This window comes from Desmodus rotundus, chromosome X (assembly GCF_022682495.2).
Source record: "Desmodus rotundus isolate HL8 chromosome X, HLdesRot8A.1, whole genome shotgun sequence".
NCBI lineage: Eukaryota > Metazoa > Chordata > Mammalia > Chiroptera > Phyllostomidae > Desmodus > Desmodus rotundus.
The window spans coordinates 44,554,112-44,576,665 of NC_071400.1; the positions used below are offsets into that span (position 1 = coordinate 44,554,112).

Sequence of the window (22,554 nt, forward strand, 5' to 3'; positions counted from 1 at the left end):
TCTACAACAGCCGCAGCTTTTGGAGCCCCACCCCCCTCAGCCCCTGGACTGTGAAGGCGGGATAAGCATCCCCAGCACAGATCTGAAGCCCGGTTGTGTGCACCCAGATCAGCGGACTGGGCGCCTACAACTGAAACTCCCGGCAGGAGCACACCCTGATAAGCAGCCCGGCTCCCTGCGAGCACAGACACAAAAGGCCTAGGTGGGCACACACCTCCATCAGTGGCCTGGGGGCCCACACATGAAACCCCGGCTGGGCGCCCACACCTGAAATCTTGGAAGGGTGCGCACCCAGATCAGTGTTTGTCCCACAGGCCCAAGCTGCGGCTCTGCTGCGCAACCCCATCAACTGCCTGGCTGCCCAAGGGTAACCACACCTAAAACCAATGGTTCTAAACAAATCCCACCTAGGCCCTGTGCACAGAGCCCTGCAGGGCCTACTAGCTCTCTAGGAGGATGGCAAAACGCCCAGCAGAGGGGAGCTGCACGGATAGGGGAGACTGCAGTCCTTGGAAAGAGTTGACCCAGTAGGGGGCAAAACTACCCTGTAAGAGCACCAAGACCCCTAGCATCTAAGACAGCAAAGGGCAAGAAGGGGGAGTGTGAGTTGCCCTTAACTGGTGCAACTCAAGGACAGCACAACTGGTGAACTAAAGGCATAGTGTGGAGCAAAAGGACCCTGAGGAACTGAACTGGAGGCTGAACAACAGCAAAGAGTGTGGCTCAGGAAGGGAGAAAAAAGAAACCAATCCCTCCAACCACCCCCTCCCGTTTCACAGACAGGAAGACCAGCAGAACTAACCTGACTGGTTTAAAGCCAGCAGAAGATGTTTTTTTCGTCTCCTTTCCCCCTAAATTCCTTCTGCTTTTCTGTCCTTTTTTTTTTATTCCTTCTTCCTTCCATCCTTTACCATTTTTATTCCTTCTTCCTGCCTTCTTTTATTTATGTTTTTGTTTTAATTTTTGTTAAAATTCCTTCTTATCTTTCCTCCAATCTTTTTTTATCCCTTCTTCCTTTCTTCCTTCCTTCCTTCCATTCCTTTTCTATTCCCTTTTTCCCTCCTTCCCTTCTCCTTTTTTTCTCTCTTTTTTTTCCTTGTTTCTCCTTTTCCCACAATAAAACCTGGTGAGACAATAAAACCTGGAGCACTGAAAAGACCAGAGTTAGACCGTGATAGACTCAGAAAAGTCAGCTCAAGACCAGTGAGCACAGGAGATTAAGGAGACGGCACCACAGAATCCCACTGGCATTCTACCATAGAAGTTCATACCATAAACCCAGGGAGTCAGAACAGATCAATTTAAGAAGCAGAGGCTAAAAAGAAGAGTTTCACAAACTATGGGAAGACAAAGAAACAACCCCCAAATGAAAGGAAAGGAGGAAGCCTCAGAAAGAATGCTAACTGAAAAAGAGGCAAGTCAACTATCAGATTCTGAGTTCAAAGCAGTGGTTATCAGGAAGGTCACTGAGCTCACAGAGAACTACCAGAAACTACAGGGAAACTACAATGAACTCACTGCAAACTATATCAACATGAAAAAGGAAATAGAAACTATCAACAAGAGTCAGTGGAAATGAAGAATACAATTTCTGAACTGAAGAACACAACAGAAGGAATGAAAAGCAGACTTGATGAAGCAGAGGATCGGATCAGCGAGCTGGAGGACAAAGTAGAAAAAAAAACACTCAGAATGAGCAAGAAAAGAGACTCAGAAAGGATGAAGAGGGATTAAGGGAAATGCAGGAAAACATGAAACATAACAATATCCATATAATAGGAATACCAGAAGGAGAAGAAGAGCAAGGGATAGAAAAACTATTTGAAAAAGTTATGATGGAAAATTTCCCTAATCTGAGGAGAGAAAAAGTCACCCAAATCCAGCAAACACAAAGAGTCCCAAGCAAGAGGAACTCAAAGAGGCCCACTGGAAGACACATAATCATTAAAATGTCAAAATTCCAAGACAAAGAGAGGATCTTAAAGGCACCAAGGGAGAAAGAGGAAGTAACATACAAGGGAGCCCCAATAAGGTTAGCAACTGACTTCTCAATGGAATAACTCCAAGGGAAGAGAATGGCAAAAAATATTCCAAGTAATGAGAACCAGAGGCCTGCAACCAAGACTACTTTACCCAGCAAGGCTCTCAATCAAGATAGAAGGCCAAATAAAGAATTTCCCAGGCAAAAGAAGTCCAAAAGAATACACTTCCACCAAACCATCTCTGCAAGAGATGCTAAAGGGACTGCTTTAACGAAAGGAAGGAAAAGAGAAAGAGAGAGCAACACAATTAAGAAAAAATGGCAACGAATAACTACCTATCGATAATAACCTTAAATGTAAATGGATTAAATGCTCCAATCAAAAGACATAGAATAGCTGAATGGATAAGAAAACATGACCCACACATATGCTGCCTACAAGAGACCCGCCTCAGGACAAAACACGAAAGTGAAGGGCTGGAAACAAACTTTCTAAGCAAAAGGACAGGAAAAAAAAGCAGGGGTAGTAACACTCATATCAGACAAAATAGACTTCCAAAGAAGGGCCATAAAGAGAGATCCAGAAGGTCACTTCATAATACTCAGAGGAAGAATCCACAAAGAAGACATAAACATTGTAAATATATATGCACCCAACATAGGAGCACCCAAATACATAAAGAAAATATTGGAGGACTTGAAGAAAGATATTGATAGCAACACAATTACAGTAGGGGACTTTAACACCCCACTATCAGAAATGGACAAATCTTCCAAACAAAATATCAACAAGGATATTGTGTCACTTAACAATACCCTAGATGAAATGGACTTAACTGATATATAGAGAGAGTTTTTCATCCCAAAGAAGAAAAATACACATTATTTTCAAGTGTACATGTAACATTTTCAAAGATAGACCACATGATAGGACACAAAGCAAGCCTCAACAAATTCAAGAAAATTGAAATCATACGAAGCATTTTCTCTGACCACAAGGGACTGAAACTAGAAACCAACCCCAAAGGAAAAAAACCAAAACACTCCAATTCATGCAGACTGAATAGCATGCTATTAAACAATGAATGGGTCAAGAACGATATTAGGGAAGAAATCAAAAACTCTCTGGAAACAAATGAAAATGAACTCACAACAACCCAAAACCTATGGGACACAGCAAAGGCAGTCCTGAGAGGGAAGTTCATAGCAATACAGGCCTACCTTAAAAAGACAGACAACAAAGAGAGCCCAGAGCAAGTAGAAGGAAGGAAATAACCAAGATCAGAACAGAGTTAAATGACATAGAAACTAAAAGCACAATTCTAAGGATCAATGAATCCAGGAGCTGGTTCTTTGAAAAGATAAACAAAATCGACAAGCCTCTAAGTAGGCTCATCAAAAAAAAAAAGAGAGAGGATCCAAATTAACACAATTAGAAATGAGAGAGTTAAGATTACAACTGATACCACAGAAATACAAAGGATTGTAAGAAATTACTATGAAGAACTGTATGCCAAGAAATTTGAACACCTAGGTGAAATGGACACATTTCTAGAAAAATATAATCTTCCAAAACTGAATGAAGAAGCAGAAAACCTGAACAGACCAATAACAGCAGACGAAATTGAAGCAGTCATCAAAAAACTCCCAACACACAAAATCCCTGGACCTGATGGTTTGACAGGAGAATTCTACAAAGCATTTAAGGAAGAGCTAACCCCTATCCTTCACAGTCTATTAGAAAAAATCCAAACTGATGGAAGACTCCCAAGCTCTTTTTATGAAGCCAGCATCATCCTAATCCCAAAACTAGATAAAGACACAACGAAGAAAGAAAACTTCAGGCCAATATTGCTGATGAACATAGATGCTAAAATACTCAACAAAATATTAGCAAACCGCATAGAAATACAATAAAAAGATCATCCAACATGACCAAGTGGGATTCATCCCAGGGATGCAAGGATGGTACAATATTTGTAAATCAATATATATAATACATCACTTCAATAACTGCAAAGACAAAAATCACATGATCATATCAATAGATGCGGAAAAAGCATTTGATAAGATACAGCACCCATTTCTGATAAAAACACTCAGCAAAGTGGGAATAAAGGGAGCATTCCTCAACATCATAAAGGCCATATATGAGAGACCTACAGCCAACATCATACTCAATGGATAAAAATTTAGAGCTTTCCCACTAAGATCAGGAACAAGACAAGGATGCCCTCTCTCACCACTCCCATTCAACATAGTATTGGAAGTCCTAGCCACAGCAATTGGACAAGAAAAATAAAGAAAAGGCATCCAAATTGGTAAGGAAAAAATGAAACTGTCACTGCTTGCAGATGACATGATAATGTACATGGAATATCCTATAGACTCCACCAAAATACTACTCGACCTAATAAATGAATTTGGCAAAACAGCTGGATACAAAGTCAATACTCAGAAATCAAAGGCATTCCTGTATACCAACAACGAAACTGCAGAACAGAAATCAGGAAAAAAAATCCCATTTGATATAGCAACAAGAAAAATAAAGTACCTAGGAATAAACCTAACCAAGGATGTTAAAGATCTGTTCTCAGAAAACTACACAACAATGAAGAAAGAAATTAAGGAAGACACAAACAAATGGAAGCATGTACCATGCTCATGGATTGGAAGAATTAACATCATCAAAATGGCCATACTACCCAAATCAATTTATAGATTCAATGCAATCCCTATTAGAGTACCCATGACATATTTCACAGATATAGAACAAACATTTCAGAAATTCTTATGGAACCATAAACGACCCTGAATAGCTGCAGCAATTTTGAGAAAGAAGAATAAAGCAGGAGGGATCACAATACCTGATATCATACTGTATTAGAAGGCCACTGTAATCAAAACAGCCTTGGTACTGGCATAAAAACAGGCACATAGACCAGTGGAACAGAACAGAGAGCCCAGAAATAAACTCAAGTCTTTATGGTCAATTAATATTTGACAAAGGAGGCAGGAGCATAAAATGGAGCAAAAACAGCCTCTTCAACAGATGGTGTTGGGAAATCTGGACAGCTACGTGCAAAAAAAAGAAACCCGATCACCAACTTACACCATATACAAAAATAAACTCAAGATGGATAAAATAATTAAATATAAGTTGGAACACCATAAATGTCCTGGAGGAAAACATTGGCAGAAAAATATCAGACATTCCAAGCATCAACATCCTCACAGACATGTCCCCTAAAGCAAGGGACATAAAGGAAAGAATAAACAAATGGGTCCTCATCAAAATAAAAAGCTTCTGCATGGGTAAGTAAAACAGCAGTAAATTACGAAGAGAACCAACAGTATGGGAAAACATATTTGCCAATGATACCTCAGACAAGGGCCTGATCTCCAAAATACATAAAGAGCTCACACGACTCCACTCCAGGAAGACAAACAACCCAATTAAAAGATGGGCAAAGGACTTAAACAGACACTTCTCCAAGGAAGACATACAGAGGGCCCAAAGACATATGAAAAGATGCTCGGCATCACTAGCCATCAGAGAGATGCAAATCAAAAGCACAATGAGGTACCATCTCACAACGATCAGAGTGGCCAACATAAACAAATTCACAAACAAATGTTGGAGAGGATTTGGAGAAAAGGGAACCCTACTGCACTGTTGGTGGGAATGCAGACTGGTGAGGCCACTGTGGAAAACAGTATGGAATTTCCTGAGAAAACTAAAAATGGAACTGCCCTTTGACCCAGCAATTCTGCTGCTGGGATTATACGCTAAAAACCCTGAAACACCAATCCAAAAGAATCTATGCACCCCAATGTTCATAGCAGCACAATTTACAATAGCCAAGTAGTGGAAGCAACCGAAGTGCCCATCATCAAATGAGTGGATCCAAAAACTATGGTATATTTACACAAGGGAATTCTATGCAGCAGAGAGAAAGAAGGAGCTTATACCCTTTGCAACAGCATGGATGAAACTGGAGAGCCTTATGCTAAGTGAAATAAGCCAGGAGGTGAGGGACAAATACCATATGATCTCACCTTTAACTGGAACATAATAAATAGAAGAAAAAAGGAAACAAAATATAACCAGAGACATTGAATTTCAGAACAATCTAACAATAGACAGGGCGGAGTGGGGAGGGGACAGTGAGGAGAGGGGATTACAGGAACTACTATAAAGGACACATGGACAAATTCAAGGGGGATGGTGGAGGTGGGGGAGGTAGATATGTTCAGCTGGGGTGGGGTGGAGGGATTGGAACAAAAGGCACACAATTGTAATTGATTAACAATAAAAATTTTTTAAAAATGTGCTAGGCCTGTGGTAACCCACAGGGCTTCAATGTTCCTAAACTTAAGGAAAGAAACAATGCTTATCTCCGTAACTTTACCTTACTTTTGAATATCACATGCTTTTCAAAGAGTGTTCATGTCTATTATTTCATTTGCACAATTCCCTACATAATGTGTATATATAATATATAAAAAAGCATTTATCAAATGATCACCCCAAAAAAGTAAATTAAAAGGACAGACAGATTTGAAATAGTAGTTATAATGTTGCATAATTGGGGGTACATGCAACATAGAATTCTCTCAACCCAAAATGGTATTTATCCTTCTGAATTTCATGCTATACCTTAGTAAAAACATAAACACGATAACCATACCAACTTTCTTTACAGGAAAACAAGTCCTGAGGCTTATTATTGAAGAGAGACTATGTTTCTTACCCACCTGGAAAACTGAAAAACACTGGAATCCAGAGGCTTAAGTTGAAAAACAGGTGTTTTGCTTTCTTCTCCAACAGATGGAAGCCGGCTAGGGCTATCAATGTCCTCATATCCAATTGTTTTATTATTTAATTCATCCATATCTTGAATAGTAGGGATATTGAGTGGGTTAGTGAATACCTAGCAAAGAAAAATATGATGTATAAAAATCCCAATTTCAAACTAAATACCAAAGGATGTGTTATCCTTCTGACGCTAGGAAAGAACACTTGACCAAAGAAAAAGGAACTGTTTCATACACAAAACAATTAGCATACAGTAATGTACACTAGAAAATGGAACCCAGGCACATTCAATTATAACCTTATCAGTTGGAGGCCAACACACCTTCCCAACTCACTTATTGCATTCTAGAGTCATCCCACCCACAACATAAACCCAGGCCCCCTAGTCAGTGTCTAATTCTCTCTTGTGATCCAGTTAAGGCTGGATTTTCACTCTTCTTAGATCTGTGATGGGGGTACAGATGGAAGGAAGAAGCATTGCAGCAATGTGTCGGTGCTGGTTTTGGAAAAATGCATGCAAGACATTAACACTTATTCATAGTGCACGCACACAGAGACATGCATCTGGCATCTTGGGGGGCAGCCAGCTTATGAAAATAGTATGAATGACGAAGATGAAGGAATATAAAGGATAGGTAAACTGAATGAGGACAGGGCAGTATCAGGACATCTCCCAATCTCTAGATCAGACTATTAAGCCAAGACAGTAGGGCATAAAACCTGAATATTCATATACCTGGGTCTCAGTAGACTGTCAAAAGAAGAATTAGTATTAAATTGCCTCTATCCTCACCAGTCTGACCTAACCTGACTGAGTGGGTGGAAGGTGAATCTAACATGCGACTAGCAGATATCTCAGAGAAAGAGGATCAACAGGAAAATCATGCAGAAAGGCAAGGTTGTGGGGGAGAGAGATATGGGTGCTATGGTGGCTGTCAGGAAAGAAGTGTCCCTGAAAGGACGGCCAACCTTATTGCACCCTTCAGCGTCCGGAGCTGGGCAACCATGTCCGAGAGACAGTGCTCCTGAAAATTCAAAACAGCAGAGTCTTTATAAAGCCAGCCAGCCTGAAAGCAGGGATGGGGGAAGGGTACAAAGAACCACCCCTTCTTCCCAAAAGGAAGGAGGAATAATCACCCCTGCCTACTCCTGGCAGAAAGAAAACTGAGGAAAATCAGACACTCAACAGAAGCAGCCTATATGAGAATGGAACATAACCCTGAACATTCTGTTAGACTGAATGTGACATAAACACTGTTCAGAATCAGTACTCAATCCAAATCTGGGAAATAAATGATTTGGCTCTTCTGATTTTGGTGATCTGAACATCAGCAACAACAGATTAAAGAAAAATCAAAAGATCAAATGAAAAAAAATACCAGCAGAATAAATGGTTCATTATTTCTATGCAGCTTTCAAGACTGCTGCTTCCTTCAGCCTATATCCTCTGTTAGGGAAAATTTTGTGTGAGAAAAGGAAGAGAGAGAACCGTCTCTCACCTGGTGGTTCTCATTTTCCATTGGCACCTTCTTCTTCTCAACAGTTTGATCTCTAGAAGATAAAAGTGCTATTTAGTTCAGTCATGAAGTTCCTCAGTCTAAAATGGATTACCAATTGTAGATTTAGGTTTTGATATTCTTTCCAAATTAGAAATAGTGTGGGCCTCACTGAGTTCAAGGTAAGGTTGCCTTCCTAAACTCTGCCACTAAACAGAAATTCCAGTTGCCCCATCGAAAGAGACAGGGGGAGAGGAGGAGAAAGACTAAAGATAATTACTAGTTGAGAAACTCAGGAGATTATTAGAAGGAATAAAGAACTTGGGGAACAGAGAGGTGAGGAAGGAAATCATTAAAAACCAAAAAATAAAAAAATCATCCTTTTCAGACCTCCCTGCTCTATTAGGAAGGGTCAGCCTCCTCTACTGTATGACACAGAACACCACTCTAGGTATACTCAACTGTTTCTTAGCTTTGTTCAAGTACAGGTCTTCATCAGTGAGTTCTTGTTCTTCTGGAACAGAGCATCTCCTGCAGTATAGAGAAGAAATCATGTTTTGGAAACTAAATGTGTCCTTTGCTTTTACCCTTTCCTTTCTCACAACTGTGACAAGGCAGCTTAATAACCCTCTAACCTTATAAAGCTCAGATCCAACCACATTACAAAACCTCTGTGTAGGTTAATGAGTGGCAATTCTTATTTCAAGGCATAGCATCATCTAATTATTTGGGGGGTACATATCACTTGTCTCCCAAGACATTCGAAGTACTTGACAGCTACAACATTCACATTATGGCGGACAGCACAAAGCATAACTTCTAGTCCTACACAGTGAAGTTCAAGAAATGACAGACTTGCTTGAGACTCCACACAGAGAGAATATTGCTCTTGCCTCTCATTTACTAAGAAAGTAATTCCCAAGATGCAGTCTAGAAGCATGAGAATTCCTAAACCAGGTAAAGATGCCTGAAGAAGAAAATGAAAGGCTATGATAGAAAGCAGCAATAAGGAAATAGGAGCTTCCATTATTAAAAGAACAGAGGAGAGACTAGCAAAGAGAAGAAAAAGGAGGATTCTACAAATGAAAAGATATACATATATTTACTAAATGTAAAGCATGAGGAAGAGAATTTTGGAGGAGTAAAAACTGAAAGCAGTACTAGAAAAAGCATTCAATGGTCCAAAGAAATCCTAGAAACAAATAAAAATTACCAATAACTGGAAACCCTATGCTATACCCATTTTATAGGGTGGCAAAGTATCCTGGAGGCTATGTTTCCTGAACTAAGTGTAAATCCATAGGAGAGCAGGATTCAAGAAAGGAGACTTAAGGCACTCAGTCCCATATTCTAATCACAATCCCAGTTGCTCTCCATAGAGAGATGCTTAGGCACAGCTGGAGAATATGAAGGCATGCTTCCTCATTACAGACCTAGACTTTTATTTATTTATTTATTTATTTAAATATATTTAGTGATTATGCTATTACAGTTGTCCCATTTCACCCCCCTCACTCCACTCCATCCTGCCCACCCCCTCCCTCCCACATTCCCCCCCTATACTTCATGTCTATGGGTTATACTTTAAGTTCTTTGGCTTCTAAATTTCCTACACTATTCTTACCCTCCCCCTGTCTATTTTCTACCTGCCATTCATGCTACTTATTCTCTGTACCTTTCCCCCCTCTCTTCCCCTGCCAATCCCCTATTGACAACCCTCCATGTGATCTCCATTTCTGTGATTCTGTTCCTGTTCGAGTTGTTTGCCTAGTTTGCTTTTGTTTTTGTTTTAGGTGTGGTTGTTAATAACTGTGAGTTTGCTGTCATTTTACTGTTCATATTTTTTATCCTCTTTTTCTTAGATAAGTCCCTTTAACATTTCATATAATAAGGGCTTGGTGATGATGAAATCCTTTAACTTGACCTTATCTGAGAAGCACTTTATCTTTCCTTCCATTCTAAATGATAGCTTTGCTGGATAGAGCAATCTTGGATGTAGGTCCTTGCCTTTCAGGACTTGGAATACTTCTTGCCAGCCCCTTCTTGCCCGTAAGGTCTCTTTGGAGAAATCAGCTGACAGTCTTATGGGAACTCCTTTGTAGGTAACTGTGTCCTTTTCTCTTGCTGCTTCTAAGATTCTCTCCTTCTGTGTAATCTTGGGTAATGTAATGATGATGTGCCTTGGTGTGTTCCTCCTTGGGTCCAGCTTCTTTGGGACTCTCTGAGCTTCCTGGACTTCCTGGAAGTCTATTTCCTTTGCCAGACTGGGGAAGTTCTCCTTCATTATTTGTTCAAATAAGTTTTCAATTTTCTGTTCTTCCTCTTCTCCTTCTGGTACCCCTATAATTCGGATGTTGGAACATTTCAAGATGTCCTGGAGGTTCCTAAGCCTCTCCCCATTTTTCCGAATTCTTGTTTCTTCATTCTTTTCTGGTTGGATGTTTCTTTCTTCCTTCTAGTCCACATCACTGATTTGAGTCCCAGTTTCCTTTGCCTCACTATTGGTTCCCTCTACATTTTCCTTTGTCTCTCTTAGCGTAGCCTTCATTTTTTCATTTAGTTTTCGACCAAATTCAACCAATTCTGTGAGCTTCTTGATTACCAGTGTTTTGAACTGTGCATCCAGTAGGTTGGCTATCTGTTCGCTGCTTAGTTGAATTATTTCTGGAGCTTTGAAGTGTTCTGTCATTTGGGCCATTTTTTGTTTTTTTGTCTTGGTGCTTCTGTTACTTAAAGGGGCAGAGCTTTAGGTGTTCCCCAGGGCGGGGTAACACTGGTCACTGGGCTGTGATGCTCTACGTGGGGGAGGGGCCGAGAGGGAGCAATGGCGCCTGCTCCATTCTCTGCTGGATTTCAGTCACTACCTCTGCTACCCACAATCAGATTGGGCCCCGTTGGTGCTGATTCCCGAGTGGGTGGGCTTGTGCACGCTCTAGGCCCCTGTGGGTCTCTCCAACGACCTCTCCTGTGAGGCTGCGAGTTTCTCCTGCCGCCCCAACCCCCACAGGTGTTTTCACTCAGAGGTTTGAGGCTTTATTTCCCCGAGCTGGAGCCCTGGGTTACGAGGTCTGCTTTGCTCCTCGCCGTTTGTCCAGTTATCTATGAGCGATGGGTCCGGGGGGGTCTGCTACCCGCTGCTCTGCCTGCCCCATTCTCTGCCACTCTGAGTCCGGCCCTCTCCGTTTATCTGCGTGACTGTGGGGTCTGCTAGTGGTCAGACTGCCTGCCCCATTCGTCCCACACTCTGCCAGTCTAGGTCCCGCCATGGCAACTCGAGTCCTCTCTGCCCAGGCTGCCCGTCGCTGCCCCTCCTACTGGTCTGGATGAATGTTTATTTTTTATCTCCTTGGTGTCGGACCCCCTTGCCGTTCGATTTTCTGTCAGTTCTGGTTGTGCGAGGAGGCGCAGTGTGTCTCCCTACGCCGCCATCTTGGTTCTCCAGACCTAGACTTTCTTTACTTAATTTCCTCCATTTAAAACATTTTTTTCTAAAACAACATACTCTGTTTTAGTACCTTTTTTCTTTTTCTATATCTTGAGCGTACTCTTATTAAAGCTGGGAACAGTGAAATGAAGGAAGTACTTGGGATAGAAGAAACAACTGGAGAGATCCTAGGTGGGGCGGCTTTGACTTAATGGAAAGTCAGAGAAAAAGAGAGCCCTGGAGACAGGCTCAGGGGCTTAGCCCAGGATGAGCTGTCACTGCCCATTGCTCCCCTGGTTGCAAGTTTCATGGGAACCCTCAGAGTTTAGGAGATGCATGCCTGACAGGGAAGAATGGCCTTGGCTGTGTTCCTGGGAGTGAGAGCACCTAGTATTTTTTTTTCTATCAGCATTTGTCCTGAGGAGAAAAGGAATTGCATCTCCACTGAAATGAAGCAAACTGAGTTATTATTTTAAATCTATGTGACTACTGAACGAAATAAAAAAAATATCTGATAAATTGAAATGAATGCCCATGGACATGCCAGGAACTATCTAGATGTTCAATGCTACAAGGAACATACAGTGCATTAAGAAGACAAACATGTAGGGGGAGTTGGAAGATGGCAGTGAGGTAGGTGGGAGCTTAACCCACTTGCTCATGTACCCAACTGGGACTCCTAGCTGATCTTCTGAAGAACAGAGTGAACAGCAAACAGAATCCCAGCCTCTATGAAGTTTGGAGGCGAAAAATGGAAGAGGACTTTAAAAAACAGATGGTAAGGAAAGTTTGTAGGCAGACGGGAAAGTCACCAGGCTCTGTTCCTAGGACTGCAGTCTGGTGGCTATGGCCTCAGTCCCTGCTGCTATAGGACTTTTGGAGGAGAGCCGGGTCAGTGATCCTAAATTTGCAGCTCCCTCCTCCCCCAGAGCAAGGAAGCCAGTCCCGCCTAGGAGAAACCTGGATGCTTGAAGTTGCTGTGAGGATAAAGATGCAGTGGGAGACACACAGCCAGGGGCGTTCCCCACCCTGGACCCTGGTCACTAGCTTGGACAGTACCAGAGAAATTGGGGAGCAGGGAGACACCTAGAGATGAGAGAAACATTGGGCTGTGACTGACCATGACCCAGAGAGTCTCAGAGTTCAGATGGACAGTGGGTGCAGGGCAGCACTCTGAGGGCTTGGGCTGGAGGCTGGGCACCTGTGAATATTGCAGTCCAGACTGAGCCCCCATTCTTGAAAAACCACAGGAAAGGAAAAGAGCGAAGCCCAGCCACACTCTGCCCGCCCATAGAAAAAATGAAGACACAGAACTTGCTTGGCAGGTTTAACATCAGCAGGAGGCTTTTTTTCCCCCTCTGAGTGTGAGACAATAAGACCTGGAGCTGTGAAAGGACCAAAGAACCAAAGACAGAACCAGAGAGACATCAGAAAGCTAATGCCAAATGGGAAACTGAGACAAATTTCACTTTGCTATCCTACAGAACTTGCATATTATTTTTCATTTTTATTATTATTTTTTAGTTATTTTATTTATTTTATTATTTTTTTATTTCTCTTCTTTCTGTTAGTTTTCTTCATTTTGTTTGTTTAATTGCATTGTTTGACTGGTATTGTTTGTTCTCTCTTTCTCATTACATTTTAATCTTTCTTCTTTCATTTTACTTGTATTCCAATAACACACTACTCTTGGTCTTTTACTTTCTATTCTATTCTTTTTATTCAGATCATATATTTCTTGTCATATTATTGTTGTTCCTATAATTTTGTAAATAATTGTTGCTCCATATTATTGTAAATCCTACACAGCACTCCCTGGTCTTGGCCCATTTCACTGTCTTCCTGAACTTTACTACTGTTGTGGTTAACTTTATGCTCTCACACATTACGCCTAGTTCCTATCCCTTACTCTCACTATATCTCACCATCTAACCACTCACAAGTGCCCTGTTTTCTGGATTCAGCTCATATCCTTTCTCCCTTCTAATAAGTGTCTTATCTCTTTTTCAACCTTTTAAAAATATTTTATTTATTTTTTAGAGAGGGGAAGGGAGGCAGAGAGAGGGAGAGAAACATCAGTGTGTGGTTTCCTCTTGCACGTCCCCTACTAGGGACCAGGCCCGCAACCCAGGCATGTGCCCTAGATTTGGAATCAAAATGGCGAACCTTTGATTTGTAGGCTGGCACTCAATCTACTGAGCCACACTAGCCAGGGCTTCTTTTTCCCTTTTTATAAAGAGTGGCTAGGTGGGTGAAATATCACAGTAATCACTGTACTTCACCAAAGGATCTCCTAACTGTTCTCTACTCATTGGTACTGTAAATCCCATATAACACTCTCCTGCTATCTTATTCCATTTCACCTTCCCCCTGCCACTGATCACACACATAATAAGGTGAGAGTTATGAACACCAATAAACTTGCTGGAGGTGAGAATCCCCCAACAAAGGAACCACCAACAGGTAAAACTCAAGTACAACAAGAGAGCCCATATACACAAAAGAAAGGACAACCCTAGAGTATCCAGACAAGGAGATCAAAGAGACCACAACACTGAGTCCCATAGAACTCCTACCATAGAAGTTCCTACAAAGACAGCTAGCAAAGCAGAGCATCAGGAAGCACTGAAACAAACAAAAACAGCCACCTAAAATGGGGAGACAAAGAAAGAACTTGCAATCAAAAGGAATGGAAGACTCCCCACTAAAAGAGGTAAATAACATAGAGGCAAGCAAACTATCAGATAGAATTCAAAAGAGTGGTTATAAGGATTCTCAAGAAACTCACATTCAACTACAAGGACTGAGTGAGAACTACAGTAGTATGAAAAAGGAAATAGAGCATTATGCTAAGTCAAATAAGACAGGCGGTGAGGGACAAATACCATATGATCTCACCTTTAATTGGAATATAATCAACAAAATAAAAAACAAACAAAATATAACCAGAGACATTTAAATTAAGAAGAATCTAACAATATCCAGAGGGGAGGGGGGAGGGGAGAGTGGGAAGGAGGGTTTTCAGGAACTACTATAAAGGACACATGGACAAAACCAAGGGGGAGGGTGGAAGCAAGGGTGGGAGGTGGGTTTGGCTGGGGTGGGAGGTAAGTGGTGGGGGGGAAGTGATGGGGACAAAATGCAGACAACTGTAATTCAACAACAATAAAGTAATTTTTAAAAAAGAAAGAAAAAGGAAATAGAAACTATAAACAAGAACCAGGCCCTGCTAGTGTGGCTGAGTGGATTGAGCTCCAACCTGAAAACAAAAGGGTTCTGGTTCAATTCCCAGTCAGGGCACATGCCTGGGTTGTAGGCCAGGTCCCTAGTAGGTGATGTGCAAGAGGCAACCACACATTGATTCGTCTCTGTCATTCTTTCTCCCTCCCTCCCCCTCTGTCTAAAAATAAATAAGGAAAACATTTAAAAAAAAAAAAAAACAAATAACCAGGAAGAAATAAAGAATACAATTTCTGAAATAAAAAAACACACCAGAAGGAATTACAAGCTGGCTGGATGAAGCAGAGGAACAAATTAGTGAGCTGGAAGACAAGGTAGAAACACGCAGGTAGAGCAGCTGCAGGAAAAAAGACTAAAAAAAAAAATATGAAGATAGTTTAAGGGAACTGCAAGACAACACAAAATGTAACAACATTCGAATCATAGGAATATCAGAAGGAGAAGAAAAGGAGCAAGGGATAGAAAACCTCTTTAACAAAATAATGATGGAAAACTTTCCAAACTTGGAGAGGGGAAAAAATATGCAAGTTCAGGAAGCACACTGGGTCCCAATCAGGGAAACTGAAAGCAGTCTACTCCAAGATGCATCATAATTAAAATGCCAAGTTTTAAAGACCAAGAGAGAATCTTAAAAGCAGCAATGGAAAACAAGAAGTAACATACAATGGAGCTCCAATAAGGCTACTAGCAGTTTTCTCAACATACAAACTACAGGCCAGGAGAGAATGGCAAAAAATATTCCCAGTTATGAAAATCACAGGCATGCAACAAAGAGTACTCTACCCAGTGAGGCTCTGAATTAAAATGGAAGGCAAAATAAGGAGTTTCCCAGACAAAAGAAGGCTGAAAGAATACACCTCCATGAAACCAGCACTGCAAGACATGCTAAAGGGACTGCTATAAGAAGAGGAAGGAGAAGAGTGAGGAAGAGAGGAACACAGGTACAAAGTGGGAAAATGAATAAATACCTATCAAGAATAACCTTAAATGAAAATGGATTAAATGTTCCAATCAAAAGACACAGAGTAGCTGAATGGATAAGAAAACATGTCCAACAAATATGCTGCCTCCAAGACACCTACCTCAGAACAGAAGACCTACACAGACTGAAAGTGAAGGGTTGGAAAAAATAATCCAAGCAAATGGACAGAGAGGGAAAAAAAGCCAGAGTGGCAATACTTATATCAGACAAAATAGACTTCAAAACAAAAGCCATAAAAAGAGACACTGAAGGACACTTCATTATACTCAAGAGAAGAATCCATCAAGAAGAAATAAACACAGTAAACATGTATGCACCCAACATAGGAGCACCCAAATATGTAAAGAAAATCTTGGAGGACTTCAAGAAGGATATAGACAGCAACACACTTATAGTAAGGGATTTTACCACCCCACTGTCAAAGATGGATAGTTTTTTCAAACAAAATATCAACAAGGATGCTGCAGCACTGAACAGCGCCCGAGATCAAATGCACTTAACTGATACATATATAGAAGCTTTCATCCCAAAGAAGCAAAATACACATTGTTTTCAAATGCACATGGAACATTTTCAAAGAGAGACCACTTAATAGGAAGCAAAACAAGTCTCAACAAATTTAAGAAAACTGAAATCATATTAAGCATTTTCTCGGACCACAAGGGTTTGTAACTGGAAACCAACCTTAAGGAAAAAACTCAAAAACACTCCAATTCATGGAGATTGAATATCATGCTATTAAACAATGAATGGGTTATCAATGACATCAAGGAAGAAAGCAAAATGTATCCAGAAACAAATGAAAATGAACACACCACAGTCCAAAACTTATGGGACACAGCAAAGGCAGTCCTGAGAGGGAAGTTCATAGCTATACAGGCCTACATAAAACAGATAGAAGTATTTCAAATAACCTAACCCGACATCTACAAGAACTGGAGGAAAAACAAAAACAAAGCCCAGAGCAAGCAGAAGGAAGGAAATAACCAAGATCAGAGAAGAACTAAATGACATAGAGACGAAAACAACAACCCAAAGGACCAATAAATCCAGGTGTTGGTTCATTCAAAAGATAAACAAAATTCACAAGCCTTTAACCAGACTCATCAAGGAAAAAAAAAGAGAGAGGACCCAAATAAACAAAATCAGAAATGAAAGAGGAATAATTACAACTTATACCACAGAAATACAATGGATTGTAGGAAATTACTACGAACAACTGGGTGAAATTGACAAATTTCTAGAAAAATAAAATCTCACAAAACTGAATGAAGAAGAAGCAGAAAGCCTGAACAGACCAATAATAGATGATGAAATTGAAGCAGTTAACAAAAAACTCCTGGAACACAAAACCCCTGACAGTTTCACAGGAATATTTTACAAAACATTTAAGGAAGAGCTAATCCCTACACTTCTCAGACTATTCCAAAAAATCCAAGAAGAGGGGAGACTCCCAAACTCTTTTTATGAAGCCAGCATCATCCTAATCCCAAAACCAGATAAAGACACAACAAAGAAAGAAAACCACAGGCCAATATCGCTGATGAAGATAGATGCTAAAATCCTCAGCAAAATATTGGCAAAAGGCATTCAGCAATACATTTTAAAAAATCATACACCATGACTAAGTGGGATTCATCCCCAGAATGCAAGGGTGGTAGAACATTTGTAAATCAATAAACATAATACATCACGTAAACAAAAGGAAAGACCAAAATCACATGATCATATCAATAGGTGAGAAAAAAGCATTTCATAAGTTACAGCACCCATTTATGATAAAAACATTCAGCAAAGTGGGAACAGAGGGAGCATTCCTCAACATAATAAAGGCCATATATGAGAGACCTGCAGCCAACATCATACTCAATGGACAAAAACTTAGAGCTTTCCCACAAAGATCAGGAACAAGACAAGGTTGTCCATTTTCACCACTTCTATTCAACATAGTATTGGAAATCCTAGCCACAGCAATCAGACAAGAAAAGGAAACAAAAGGCATCCAAATTGGAAAAGAGGAAACAAAACTGTCATTGTTCGCAGAATACATGATAGTGTACATGGAAAATCCTACAGACTCCACCAAAAAAATGACTTGACCTAATAAGTGAATTTTCCAAAACATCAGGGTTCAAACTCAATATTCAGAAATCAAACGCATTTTTATACAACAACAACAAAAGGTCAGAATCAGAAGTCACGAGAAATTACCCATTTGCTATTCCACCAAGAAAAATAAAGTACCTAGGAGTAAACCTAACCAAGGGGTGAAAGACCTGTATTCAGAAAACTACACAACAGTGAAGAAATTAAGGGAGACACAAATAAATGGCATCATATACCACATTCATGGATTGCAGGAATTAACATCATCAAAATGTCCATATTACCCAAAGCAATTTATAGATTCAACACAATCCCTATTAAATTACCAATGACATATTTCAAAGACACAGATCAAACCTTTCAAAAATTTATGTCGAACTGTAAATGACCCCAAATAGCTGCAGCAATTTTGAGAAAGAACATAACAGGAGGGATGACAATACCTGACATCAAACTATATTACAAGCCCACTGTAATCAAAACAGCCTGGTACTAGCATAAGAACAGACACATAGACCAATGGAACAGAACAGAGTCCAGAAATAAACCCAAGTCTCTATGGTCACTTAATATTCAACAAAGAGGGCAGAAGTATATAATGCAGTAAAAATAGCCTCTTCAACAAATGGTGTTGGGAGAGCCGGACAGCTACATGCAAAGAAATGAAACTCAACCACCAACTTACACCATACACAAAAATAAATTCAAGGTGGATAAAAGACTTAGATATAAGTCATAAGACCATAAAAGTCTTAGAGGAGAACATAGGCAGGAAAATCTCAGATATTCCACACAACAATATTTTTACTGATATGTCCCCTACAATAAGGGACATAAGGGAAAGAATACACGAAAGGGACCTCATGCAAAAAGCTTCTGCATGGCTAAAGAAAACACCATTAAAATGAAAAGAGAACCAATCATATGGGAAAGAATATTTGCAAATGATACTTTGGACAAGGGTTTGATCTCCAAAATATATAAAGAACTCACACATCTCCACTCCAGGAAGACAAAAAACCCAATTAAAAAATAGGCAAAGGACCTCAACAGGCACTTCTCCAAGGAGGACATACAGAGGGCCCAGATACATATGAAAAGATGCTCAGCATCACTAGCCATCAGAGAGATGCAAATTAAAACCACAATGAGATACCACTTCACACCGGTCAGAATGGCCATCATAAAGAAATCTACAAACAACAAGTGTTAGAGAGGATTTGGAGAAAAGGGAACCCTAGTGCACTGTTGGTGGAAAAGCAGGCTGGTGCAGCCACTGTGGAAAACAGTATGGAATTTCCTCAGAAATCTAAAAGTGGAACTGCCTTTTGAGCCAGTAATACCACTGTCAGGATTATATCCTAAGTATCCTGAAACACCAGTTCAAAAGAATCTGTGTTCCCCAATGTTTATAGCAACACAATTCACAATAGCCAAGTACTGTAAGCAACCTAAGTGCCCATCAGTAAATGAGTGGATAAAAAAACTGTGGTACATTTACACAATGGAATACTACACAGAAGAAAGAGAGAAGGAGCTCCTACCCTTCACAGCAGCATGGATGGAACTGGAGAGCATTATGCTGTGAAGTATTCCAGGTGGTGAAAGAAAAATACCATATGACCTCACCTATAAGTGGAACCTAATCAACAAAACAAATAAGCAAGCATAACACAACCAGACATTGAATAAGAATAAAGTGACAGTAACCAGAGAGGAGGGGGGAGAGGGATAATAAGGGATAATATGGGAAGGGCCATCAAGGAACATGTATAAATGACACATGGAGAAAGCCAAAGATGGTAGGTTTGAGGGTGGGAGGCAGGGATGGGTGGGGCATGGGGTGTGCTCTGGTGAAAATGGGAAAAAAAATAAGACAAACATGTAAACAAACATTTTATGTACAATAGGTACTACAAGAGATTCAGGCGTAGGAAGCATATGAAGACATCCATCAACTTGATCGAAGTGTAAACCTCTTGTTCTTGAATAGCTTACAATCTCTTGAAGAGCCCAAGTACATAGATATGACAAACATTGCAAAATTATAAGACATTATGTGAACAAATGTCAAGAATTAAATACCACAGGAACCCAGAGTAAAATACTGTAAATTATTGTCAACAGGAGAAGTATTACACTAAATACTTAAGCATCCCAGATGGATACGATTTAGATAGGCAGATGGAATGCATAAAATCATTATAAGCAAGTGGAATGACATTACCAAGTCATGGAGGAGGAAATAAGTATGGCATGTGTGGGGAATAGTGAAGCCTCAGGCTTCGCTAAAGCATAGGGTTTGTGTTGGCATAAATGAAAAATAAAGCTGGATGGGGAGGGCGGGATCAGTTGGCACACAGGCTGGAATGCCAGGCTGAAGAGTGTGGACTTGAGATGAAAAATGTTTTAGAATGTAGAGAGAAATCAGGAGAAATCTGGCACAATATTGGGTCCTACACTTACCTGTACTTTGGATGGGAATTATAGTAACAAAACCATCTTGCAGGTAATGTAGATGGATCAACCTTGCCAGGAAGCTTCCTCCATTTAAGACACTCATCGCACTGTACCCACGTCTGGTCAGGAATCTTCCTGAATGAAGGAAAACAGAAGTATTACTGTGTGTATCCCGGCTTTGTACTGTGTCTTACATTAGAAAGGCACACTGAAAAATGAAATAACATAATTTATATATGAAATATGTTATAACTATTATAGTCTAGGTGTCTAAAATGTATATATCTTGAACTTCACAGAAAAAAATGATAGAACTATGCCAGATATGGATATGAAAAGTACTAAAAAATATTAACATGGTGAACTCCCATTATTTATGGGGGTCAATAATATTTATCCCAGAATCTCTTGATCTAAGTAAGCAAGAGGATAATTTTAACTCTAAAATTAATTAACAAAAATTTTATATATGTGTGTGTATATATGGGTGTGTGTACATATATAATATATAATATATATCTCCAAGAAATTAAACCCAGAGAATCATTTTATTTGATTCTATGCAATCCTGTGACAAGTTTAAAATGCATTTGTGGGAGTCATTGAAGAATCATCATCAAAATTTCTCCCTCTCCTTTCCCCTACAGAATCCCTACTTTTTTCCTTTCAAAACCAGTCTTTGTGTATACTTTAATCAAAATTTTATTAGGTTGATATTCTCAAAGTTAATTTTAAAAAGTAATATAAATTTGATTAAATTTTATAACTAGAAATAGTGGCTCCAGCCCAACAATTGGGTTAAATTATTACAATAAACACTTCCAGAGTTCTAATCTTAACACACATACCCTCTCCTACTCCCCACACTTGCCCAGGAAGTGTAACCAGTCTCCTTCACCTTAAAGAAAATTTGTTTCTCTGTGAAAGAAGGTGGTCCATGTATAGTAGAAATAGTCAGCATCTAAGGTGTGAAAGAAGCGGGAAGGGGGAAGGCTGGAGAAAAGACACAGAAAGAGGGTAGAGGAGAACCTAGGACCAATTTGAAAAACATAATTTAGCCTCAGGCTGGTTTTGTGCGTTTCATTTATATTGCTCTTATACTAGACATATCAATAGAGTGATGTGATTTTTTATGTCTTATTTCAATATGTTTCTTATCTTTATAAATAGTGTTTTTTTCTAATTTTAATAGCAGTATCAGCTCATTATAGAAAAAAAGCTAGAAAATACAGAAATGTATAAAAAGAAATGACACTCATAATTCTACCACTCAAATACAATATCCTCTTCTTGTTTAAAACTGTTTTAACAAAGAGAATTCATACATATTTTTGAGTATACAGCTTCCTATCTCATAGCTCCAGGCTGCTCGAGCCTTGCAACCGCTAAGCTCTAAGCTCAGGCCTGACCTCTGGTGTCTATATATTTCTATATAGCCACGTTTTGTTCAGAGCCAGAGCAGCAAAAAGCAGTTTCAGCAGTAGTGGGAGGTGAGAGGAAAGGTCATATTAGCTTTGGTTTTACATGCACATGCACAGAGGAGTCTTTGGCAGAAGCATGTCAGTATTACCCTCTCGGGGACAAATATTAAAGACAGAACCTCCCTGCCTCCGATTACATGAAGACCCTAGTAGATACTTCTATCAAGGCAGACAGGAAAGGCTTTTTAGCTTGTGCTTGCAATAAATAAGTAGTTGAATGGGTTACACAATATTACCCTAATTGCATTGTTTCAGAAGAGCATCATGGATAAGAACTTGGGTTTTGGAGTCGAACTGCCTATATTTGAACCTTAGCTCTACCCCTTTATACCTGTCTAATCCTCAGCAAGTTACTTAAGCTCTCAGTGTATCACTGTCTACATTTGCAAAGAAGTAATAATCTCTATCTCATACAGTTGTTTGATGAACAAATACATGTAAATACAAGTAAAGAATTTAGAACAGTGCCTGGTACATAGGTAAGTAGTCAATAAAGAATAATCATTATTACAATTCTGCTTCCAGAAAGATTACATAACATACATATATACATTCCAGCAATATA

General features: G+C 39.9%; 1 protein-coding gene across 2 annotated transcripts in view; it reads right to left on the reverse strand.

Annotated features, from left to right (window-relative positions):
* The window catches only part of MORC4 (MORC family CW-type zinc finger 4), a 79,198-nt gene that overhangs the window by 19,239 nt on the left and 37,405 nt on the right, over positions 1-22,554 (reverse strand). For both annotated transcript variants that reach the window (XM_053917235.2, XM_053917236.1), the window contains 4 exons: positions 20,515-20,643; positions 8,759-8,827; positions 8,300-8,351; positions 6,740-6,915 (listed from right to left, as the gene is read on the reverse strand). In XM_053917235.2, coding sequence (XP_053773210.1) covers positions 6,740-6,915; positions 8,300-8,351; positions 8,759-8,827; positions 20,515-20,643 — 426 coding nt within the window. The remainder of the gene's footprint in view (positions 1-6,739; positions 6,916-8,299; positions 8,352-8,758; positions 8,828-20,514; positions 20,644-22,554) is intronic.